The sequence below is a fragment of the Hibiscus syriacus genome, unplaced genomic scaffold (assembly GCF_006381635.1).
Source record: "Hibiscus syriacus cultivar Baekdansim isolate YM2019G1 unplaced genomic scaffold, ASM638163v2 tig00110201_pilon, whole genome shotgun sequence".
In the NCBI taxonomy this organism is placed as follows: domain Eukaryota; kingdom Viridiplantae; phylum Streptophyta; class Magnoliopsida; order Malvales; family Malvaceae; genus Hibiscus; species Hibiscus syriacus.
Window position 1 is genome coordinate 2339111 of NW_024062624.1, and position 11532 is coordinate 2350642.

Below are 11532 nucleotides of genomic sequence, written 5' to 3' on the forward strand. Positions count from 1 at the left end.
TATCGATACTTTATATATGTGTATTAATACATTTTGCGTGCAAATTGTTTGAGAAGCATATTAGAATAAAGGTATTGATACTTGGTATTTACACCTATTATCAATATACCGGTAGACTTTTACCGTTTACTTTGTTAATTAACATATTACTTTAAAGTAATAGGTTTCGAAATTCAAGTATCGATACTTTATATATGTGTATCGATACGTTTTGCATGCAAATTGTTTGAGAAGCATACTGAAATAAAAGTATCAGTACGGACATGAGAAGTATATGTACTTGGGCACTTACGCCTATTTTATTTTACCGTTTATATTATTAGTAATCTTTAAACAAACCTGTATGTATTTTAACGTAATTGGTAGCGTTTATTTTATTTTAATAGGTTAAGTTTTAAATATTTAACCTTTTAATTTTATATTTCAAAATTAATATTGTCGATATTATGTCTATTTTACTATGTTGTCTTAAATTTTTAATGCTTATTTATAATTTCAATCTCTCTATTACGTCTCAGGACAACGACGACCTTTATAATACTGCAAATACCGATCTACATATATCGTAAATATCATAACACATGGTATGTGTAACAAACATATACAACATTATTTACTAACTTTGGTAATTACATATATAATTTCATTCACATACAAAATTTGTTGTAACTTTGGTAATCACGTACATAACTTCATTCACATACAAAATTTGTTATAACTTTGGTAATCACATTTCATTCCATACAAAATTTCATTCACATACAAAATTTACAAGCTAACTCTGCTAAATAAATACATACAAAATTAGGCTTACATCATCACATCTATTTTTCCATGTGTCTCGTGCAAACATTTGTCAACGCATCTCTCCTTTTATTTCGATCGTGACTTATGAGATCATTTAATATTCTCATACGATCTCACTCTCCAACAACCTATATTCAAATTGTCAGTATGTTAAGAGTTTTAACATTTTAACTGCAAAATACTTTTTCAAATCACTTACCACTTCATTCGTTGACCCTCTAGCAACGATCCCTTCCATCCGCATCATCACATAAATGCCACTATCATGTGTGTTAAAAAAATTGAATACCACAAATGTCAAATATGAATACCACAAATGTCAAATGTCTCAATCATTTCTATAATAACTATATTTAAAAGTTTTCTAACCCAACACATCCTTCAACTCATTTATCTCTAAGATTGCTATACACCCTTTGAGGTATGTGTGGCTTCGGCCCTTCTGAAAGCTAATGATTGAATCAATCAATTTATCATGGACATATTCAGCCCAATTTAATTCACTCTTAAACCTTTCGTCGCAAATCAACTTCATATTGTCCTTGCTCGGGGATGTATCACCCTTTGGACAAAGAAAGATTCTGACAAGGTATAATAGTACCCGAGCCTTCAGGTTATCCCCGTCATAACGGCAACTTTTAATTTTCTCCTCAAGTCCAGCATATATAACATTGGGCTTTAAATCATATTTGTTAGCAAGTGTTTTCCAGTTCTTTGTCTTAATTAGTTCTTCGATACTAATGACTTTATCTTGTAGACCTAATACGGCTACAACACATGTGACTCCCAAAGGAAATAAATATTCACCATATCGAACTCTACAATTTTGTACATCAAATTCCTCCATCAACGATCGACACAACTCCCTCCGAATTGGTCGATCCCTCACTCCTATCAAAGATCCAAACCCCATTTCTTCCACCATATGTACTTTATTCTTCTCCTTCAAGTGTTCAATTATGTCGTTCACTCTTTTGATGCTACACATTGTCGACACTTCCTATATTTTTAAAAAATATATAATGTTAGTGTTTTTATATATCGTTTATCACAATATTTACAAGTTTAATGAATACCTTCTTCTTTTATGTGCTTTCCTCCAAGCTTTATATTATTCTCTATCATTTTTGGACAGTGCCACATACAGTTTCTTCTCAACATCACTCATCGACTTCCATTTCTCCAACACCTCATGTTTCACCTAAAATTAAGAATAAACATTTCTTAATCAATAAATTAGCACTCAATAATACTCATTCTAAATTCAGTTTACATATCGAACTGGTTTTGTAAATACCAACTTCATTCATCCTTTAGCATTCAGTCATAGTGTCAAGATTTGAAATTTGTAATCAATTTCAAGTTCTTAAATACTTTAATCCAATTACCATTTCAACAAAAATGCATTGATACTTACTAGAAGTACATATATCCACCCAATGGTTGCTTTCGATTTTCTTCATTGTTGATACTCTAGGGCTCCATTTCAATGTCATCTTCGGAAGAACAATTGTGAGATCCATTGACTTCATTTTTCCTTCATATATCAGTTTATGAACATTCAAGCATTAAATTAAATCAAATCAAATACAAGTTACATATAGTTTATTTAATATACAAGTATCGATAACTAATCCTATAGTAACCGCTTGCGTTCAAAGGAATGAGAATAGTATCTAATACAAGTATCGATGCCTTTATAAACCTACGATATCAATTTCTACCTATAACATTATATAAAAGTATCGATGTTTATTTTCTACCTAAAATATCAGTTTCTACCTATAATCGGTCCCAAACCATTCTTTACTTTGAAAACCCCAAACCCTAAAACCTAACCTCTATTTCTAAATACTACAATACTAAAAAATTAGGGTTTCGACAACATACATTTTGATTCGATTGCAGCAACAAACAACTATGCTTTCAAAAATGCCTTGCTTCTATTTTGCAGCAACTAATATGCTTCGATTTCAAAAACTACGATTGTCTTCTATCTATTTCGCAGAACGTAATGCCTTTGATATTTTAACCAATTATGTTATTTAAATTTAGTCAATATCATTCCCTAAGTGTCGATACTTTTATGTAAGATATCGATATTTTCGAGACGTTTTTCTTTTTTTTCATTTCTTTTAAATTCCTAAAGTATCGATACTATGGTACTTGTATCGATACTTTCAACAATTCCAGTAGCGCTTTAACGATTTTATCAAATTGAAACAGGTTTTGTCAAATTTCAACCTGTTATATTGTCATGTATTGATACATGTGTCTAAGGTATCGATACTTTACTGGTTTTGTTAAATTGAACCTGGTTTTGTCAAATTTCAACATGTTATATTGTCATGTTATATTAATATATGTTATATTGTCATGTATCGATACATGTGTATAAGGTATCGATACTTTATAGCCGCTATTATTGCAATTCTTTTAAATTCCTAAAGTACTGATACTTTGACACATATACTTATAAATATATCGATGCAAATTTCAACAATTCTAGTAGCTCTTTTCCGGTTTTGTCAAATTTCAACCTGTTATATTATCATGTATCGATACATGTGTGTAAAGTATCGATACTTTATAGGCGTTTTTATTGCAATTCTTTTAAATTACTAAAGTACCAATACTTTTATACATATACTTATAAAGGTATCGATACATGTATACTTTTAACCGGTTTTCTTCACTTTCTTATATATTACTATATATATCGATATTTCTGTACACGGTATCGATACCTACCGATAAACAAAGTTTGCCCGTTGTCAAATTTTTTAATATTTATTCATGTTTTCCACCTACAACATTATTATTAGTCAACATTTCCAATAGCACTTAACCTTCTTTGTTAATTATCTTATTAAATTTCCGATCATGCTATTTTTTAGTCGTATATTAATGTGTATTTCCTTATATATTCCCAAATCTATGACAGTTTGGAAAAAACAAGAGTTTCAAAAGTAGTGGTTTTCTTATAAATACGCCACTGCATCATGTTCGAAAATCAATGGCATTTTAGTTTCTAAACACCACTGAAGATCATCATATATTCAGAGACGTTTTCTTTTATAAGTGACTAAATATTTTATTTTAAAAAATTTGCTATTTTTAATTTATTACTTTAAATATTTATATTAAAAATGAAATTGTAATGTATTTAAATCAAATGTAAAACATTATTATATTAAATAATATTACAAATAAATTATCACAATCACCTACAAAAATATCTTCTAAAATTATTTTTTGACCAAATATTTTAATCACATATAGAGATTACATGAACCTCTTGTCTTGATACATAATATAGTAAAGAAAATTTTCTGACGCATATATAACATAAGTTTAGACATAATTAAGAATGGTGTTAACTTTTTTATTAACTAATTCAAATGATTAACATAGTTCTAGGGTTACAAGTTACATGAATTTATCTGTACATTCAATGCATATCAATCTAAATATATACACTACCATGATTTTAGGAAGACATGCGTAACGATATGAAAATAATTAAAACAAATACATTTAATTCTATGGTTTTTATTATAATAATAAAATTAAATATTTTATTAAATGATGGTGTATGATATTGTATATTATCGGTGCATCAAATTTTAATCTTAATTGTAATATTTTTATGATTTTTAAAAATAATTAAAAATATTTTTTAATTATAACATTATCGTAAATTTTATTTTAATTTTTAATATAATTAACTTTTTAATAAAAATAATAAATACATATATTAAAAATATTTTTTTATTAAATTAAAAAGACTTTTTAAAAGATCTTGAAAGTAATGAAATCTCATCAATTAGATTTATTATTTTCTTATAAAATATAGGTAAAAGGAAACACCTAAAAGATACATCACATTTATGAATGCTTTGATGTCATACAATGGTCTGATCATATCAAGAATCATATAATTTCCTAATTTTTATGAATCAAGAATCAACACCCTGTATTGTAATTAATGAGAATAAAATCTCTTTTCTCTCATTTATAAAAGACTAAGAGAAGCTCCATGTTTATTATTTTGTTCATTATTAAGGTTTTTCAGAAACAGGCTAGCGGAAAATCTAAGGTGAGCCCCCTCTCCTTTTTATTTTTATGGTTAATCAAACTAGGTTTATCGTTTTGACTTTTATTGTCCTTTTCTCTTCCAAGTGCTAATCTTGTTTATTACAGTTAATTAGGTTTAAAGTTTAAACAATAACGACACCTTGAAATATATAAACATTCATGGTTAAAATTCGGTTTATGATGATTGAATTTAACTCGGTTAATATTATTATTGTAACAGTTTAGAAATTACGAGTTCGAATATGATTAAGTGCAGGATCAGTTATGTTCTATATGTTAATTTCATGGTTATGGTACTGTCAGATTTATGGCCCGTAGAAAATTGAGAATGAAACTTATAGACAAGGAGAAGACTCGATCTGCAACACTAAAGAAGCGATTGCAGAGCTTGGAAAAGAAGGCTTATGAATTCTCAGTTCTTTGTGATGTGGACGTATGCATGATCATCTTCACACCTGGGTTGAAAGACGATCCTCCTAATGTCCAAGTTTGGCCTTCGGATCCTCTCCGGGTTCATGGCACCATCCACAGATACAAGCGAACTATGGCTGCTTCGGGTTCGCAAAAGAGGACCTTCAGTATTTCCCATTTTTTAGACATGCGCAGGAGACAGGATCTCGAAGAGGTTGCCCAAGTGTGCAAAGCTAATTTTGAAGCAAAGTTTCCGACATGGGATGATCGTATCGACAATTTCTCCCCTGAACAGATCTCGTCTTGTCTCGCTAAACTCGATTCGAGCATAGAAGTGGTTAAGAGGAAGATCATGTTGATGAAGGGAGATGATAAGCATAAGTTGCTGCAATCTGAATCAAGGAGTATTCTAGGTAGTTTCGATGCTCGATCAAGGCCGAGCCCTTCTGATAATTTCAACATCCCTGCAGCAGCCTTACATCCTTGGAATCGAAACCTTTCGGATAATCACATCAATGCTCATGCCATCCAAGCCTTTTCTCCAAAAAACGCGGAATTCGGAGTTATTAGGGAGCAGTCTTCTTCTCTCCCGCCTAAATCTATTGACATACATCGACCTTCCCTTTCCCCTGCTGACGAGGCTTTGGTGAAGCTTTCCCTTGGCCTGAATCCCAACGACAAATTGCTGAGAATGTCCATGATGAATAACGATATTAATTTCGAACTCCGATCAGGGATAGCGTCTAGTAGCAACAACAGCATTCCGAACAATGTGATGTACAACACTCCTCCGTTTTTCATTCATGGCAATCCTATATACGGGATGCCGAACAATGATGTACTGTTCGATCCGATTTCATCGATTCAGGTTCTTCATGATCCGAGCAGGTCAAGTGGCATGCAAAACTATGCGATGCTCAAGGAACCAAAGGCAGGAATGGGAACTTGGCTCAATGCTGCTCCATCCATGCAACCAGCAGAGTTGGCAACTGCTTATAACCATCGACAACAGCTGATGATGCCACATGCGTTTCATCAAACGCTTCCTCCTGATTTCTCCGACGATTTCTGCCATGATATCAATGAACATGAGATGAAAAACAAGAAACCAAGGTTCTTCTAGTTGATTTTTTCAAAACTACTTCAAACTTACTAGCTGATTACTTTGATTATACATTCGGACTAAATCTACTTGCACTGTGTTATTTGGTTTTACTTTAAATTATTAGGTGTTTTGAAATTTATTATTTTTTTTACTTTTAACTTTTCTCATTTGTAACTCAATTCTAGAGTTGGCTAACACACGATAAGCAATTTCAATGGGGAATTGATATTTTATTAAAACCTAATTAACCGTCTTTGGATTAATTGAGATCTTTGTTTAAAGTCAATAATTTTTTTGACTTATCAACAACCAAATAATATAAACAATTAAATTTATATTAAAAATGTATTTCTCGAACTCAAATTTATTATAATATTCATGTTCCATAAAAAAAGTATTATAATATTCTCCAAATAAATATATACATGATTCAAAATGCACACCTTATCAAAATTTTACTTAAATCATTAATATTTAATAATAGCAATGGAATTCATTAGCACTCTTTAGTTTCTTTAGTTTTATTAATTAATCCATAGACTTAAATTAATTTAATGTATAAATATAGGTGATATAATTCATGCAAATTGTAATTACAGCATTGACCTATTTTCTTAATGAAAATGGAGAAATAATAATTTAAACATGTTTTAATCCATGGTATGTTCCTCAATGATGTCCTAAAAGCACAAATGGAATTCTCTAAGAATTTCCAAATACAACAAATGAGAGAAGAGAACCAAATGGGAGAGATGGTTTGAAATTGGGACGATGTCGAATGAAAATAGTTAAGCCTATTTATAGTTGAGCTCTAAGGATGATCTTATAAATTAGGGATCAAATAACAATTATCACATACACCATTTAATATCAAACTTATGCTTCATTTAATTCCAAATTAAATAGCTTTGAACCCCTACGTTTCAAACTATTATTAACAAGAACCACAACTGAAACTAGAGATTGATCGAAGGAAGGGTAGGTAGAGACAATTGTCTCTTGAAATTTTAAATTAGAATATATTTTAAATATTTTTATATTTTTAATTGATAATTTTTTTATTGTCCCTTTAAAAATTTAGAAATTAACCTCTCTAGCATTAAATCATCCATATATCCCTGACTGAAATTGTTGAATTTTGGTTAAGTTACAATAGCTTTAAAGCAACCCCTTTTTGTCCCTTTGTTTTTAGTTAGGCCTGTAAACGAACCGAACGCACACGAACGGATGTATGTTCATGTTCGTTCATTTAATAAATAAGCGAACATAAACGAACACGAACATAAACGAACAAAATTTTTTTTGTTCATGTTCGTTCATTAAGGAATATAGCTTGTTCATGTTCGTTCATTTAATAAATAAACGAACATAAACGAACACAAACATAAACGAACACGAACATAAATGAACACGAACATAAACATTGGAGACCCTACCTTCCATTGTTCTTTCATGAAAAATAGTCGACAATGCAAATCAACCAAATCTACAGTGATAATAGCGTAAGATCTGATTAGCAGTGATGAAATGTTTGAAGATATCAATATTTCGATCAATTTTAAAGATATTAAATGATTCACAACTTTAGAGTTAATTGTTCGAACACGACAAAAACATACATAAATCATAAGTAAGCTATATGAATATAATAAAGTAAAGTTTGTTCAACAAAACAATCTTCTTGAAATCCAAACAACTTCATAATATTTGTAACATATTCAACTTGCATTCATAATCAGTCGTTAATTCATCATCCATCTTGATCAAAATCAAACAAATAAAATTATATTAAATTAAAGGAGTTATAACAAAAGATGAAAAATATACTAAATTAGCGAGGTTATACCAATTCATTCATCCTCATTTTCAAGGAATCTCAACATGTATGATATCTTCGTTTTGCTACAACAAATCAAAAAACCAAAAATATATTAGTCATTGTAAAACCAAATTCAATAAAACTTAAAACAAAAATACCTTGTTTTTATTTTTCCAACCCATAGTATTGACGATACCAATCAACTCCACAAACAAGCATATCTACCATATTAGTTCCTAAAGAGGATCGATGCGGATCAATAACCCCTCCCACTAGCACTGAAAGCGATCAGAAGCAACAGTAGTGACCGGAATTGCCAATATGTCAGCAGCCATTTTTGACAAAATGTTAAATTTAATATTGTTCTCCTTCCACCATCCCAGTCCACAGTCTTCATCTTTCCCAAGCCCTGAACCTTCCTACCATGCGAGTCTCTCATCTTCCTTATGCCCGAGTCTGACTCGTTTCAATTCAAATACCTCGACTCACCTCCTTCCATTCCTCCGCAACATTGCAGCCATATCCAACAACGCTCCCTGACCACGCCACTTTCTTCCCCCCACTAGAGGATATAAGTGCAAATCTGACTGGGACTCCCTAAGGGCAACTCTAACACGGACTGGGCAACGAGGGGTGGGCTGGAAGACCGACTGGTCGAATGCCGTTCATCGCGGTACAAGGGGTTCCACATCGTTCAAGATGCCACAAAAAATCCCTAAATTCACACCCCAAAATTAACAGACCAAAAAAAATTCAAATTATTTACCTTATGAAATCACGTTCAAGAAGGGAAAGAGATGAAGCTCTGTCGAATCGTTGCAGTTGAAGACTTGAAGCTCCGTCGAATCGTTGCAGAAATGAAAATTGTGGAGGGTGGGGAGAGTTGAGAATCAAGAACAGCTGAATGACGGGTTGAAGAAGAGTTGAGAAAATATTGTTTTTAGATTTAGGGTTTTTTGTATTATCGCTTAATCAGGCTGTAAAATTGGGTTAATTATGAAGTTGGTCATCAAAATATCATATTAATTAATATTTTTAAGATACATACAAATTGGTCACCAAAATTGATTTAAGAATATTAGGTTAAACATAAATGAACGCACATAAACGAATATAACTAAACGCATATAAACGAACATAACCGAACGTTCACGAACGTAAATGAACGAACGAGACCTATGTTCATGTTCGTTCATTTAATTAAACGAACACAAAATCTTGTTCATGTTCGTTCATTTAATAAATAAACGCACATAAACGAACTTCCCGCCGCACGGTTCATGAACGGTTCGCTGAACGTTCAGTTCATTTACAGGCCTATTTTTAGTGACGAATGCTTACAATCCCTGTTGCTCTAATATGGAAGGCGGCTTCTTGCAGAAAATAGTAAAGCTTACCCCATGCCAATTTCTTTATGGTGACATCTACATTTCACTATAGTACAGCTACGGGACATTTATTTTTCAGGTTTTCTTTTACTCGAAATTTATTGTTTTAAAATATTTTATATAAAATTCTTTCTTTTCTATGTTTAGTTCTTGAAAATATTCCAATTTAGTTATAAATTTCATTTCTTCGTTTTATAAAATTTATAAAATATTCCAATTTCATTTCTTCGTGTTATAAATTCCTTTTTTCTATAAATTTCATTTATATATTTAGTTCTTGAAAATAATCCAATTTAGTTATAAATTTCATTTCTTCGTTTTATAAAATTTATAAAATATTCCAATTTCATTTCTTCGTGTTATAAATTTCTTTTTTTATAAATTTCATTTCTATATTTAGTTCTTGAAAATATTCCAATTTAGTTCGTCGATTTATTTTATAATCCTTGTACTTTATTAAAATTAAAAAATTAGTTCAATTAGATTATATTTTTAAGTATTATTTTTTTAATAAAAGGGAGAGATTTATTTGGACTAGAATTAAATAATTATCATCAGTTCAAATTAAAATCATATTTTTTTTACAAGTACACCACACCTTGATTGATAACACTTTAATAATTTTATATATAGCAAAGGATAAATATGTATATTAGTACTTAAATTTGATTTTAGGTTATAATCTTATATTTAATTTCTTTAGTTTAATTAGATACATGAATTTGGTTTTAAAATTTAATTTGATATCTGTTTTTTTAACCAATTAGGTATTGAAAATTCACTATAAGATTTCAACTGATATCAAAGGTAGTTCAAATAAGTCATTCATCGTATATATTAATTCAATAGTTGAACGATTTATATAAAAAATTAACAAAAATTAACAATACATAAGTTCATATATTTACGAATAATTAGAATATTTATTAATTAATGTAAAAATACATTATTACATATTAAATGAAATACTATATTTCTAATTTTTTAAAATGAAAAGATAAAATTTAAAACTAAATCTAAAATTAAAACGCATAATTCACTAAAAGGTAATGCCTCTTATTTTGCAAGTAATAAGAATTATTAAGAGTAAGAATATAAAATTTGATAATATATTTGAAAAATATGAAATCTTAAATATATTGATACGATCAATATACTAAAAAATCAAAAGAAAATAATAATAAAATTATTCAAGGAAATGAACTGGGAATATCAAAATTATCAATCAAATAACTATTATAATTATTAGGCTAAAAAAATAATTGTCATAATTAGCACGTTTAAATGCGAGAGGCGGCGGACAAATATGCAAGTTGGTGTGAGGTACAATGTATTGTCCTAGGATTCCATGCTCTAAATGTCAAAAGCAAAATTATTATGTACCTTTTTTGTCCAAAAAAAATATTGATTTTTTTAAAAAAGTTTTATGATAAAAGACATCCCTATATTTTAAAAATGAGAAATTAAAATGATTTTTATATTAAATTATATAGGGTTTATGATTTAACTATATAATCATAAAAGTAAAGGGTTTTTTGTTTAGATTAAAAATTAAATGATTTTTTTATTAACAATAATATAGAGGATTTTAAAATTTCATTTTTTTATCATTTTATTTTTTAATTATATATAAATAAGTTTCTAATTAAAAAATTACAGATGAAAATTTTCTTATCCAATGAATCAAATGAGTTCATAAAATTGTATTAAACATTAAAAATTGTATTCGTGGTTTTTAAAATAAGAAATCGTTTGATCCATAATTTTTTAAATAAGATTTATTTTATCATAATTATTTATATAACTATTTGTTTGATCCATGATTTGAATGAATTTTTTTAACTTTTAAGTATAATTGGAGAGATTTATTTTATAAGTTAAACTGAAATTTGAAAAGAATTTAG

The 11532-nt window shown here is 29.3% G+C and overlaps 1 protein-coding gene across 1 annotated transcript; it reads left to right on the forward strand.

The window, feature by feature from the left end:
• The first annotated feature begins 5212 nt into the window (after positions 1 to 5212).
• Positions 5213 to 6439, forward strand: LOC120218926 (MADS-box transcription factor 15-like). The gene has a single exon (XM_039215811.1). The coding sequence runs from the start codon at positions 5213 to 5215 to the stop codon at positions 6437 to 6439; it is 1227 nt and encodes a 408-aa protein (XP_039071742.1).
• The last annotated feature ends 5093 nt before the right edge of the window (positions 6440 to 11532 follow it).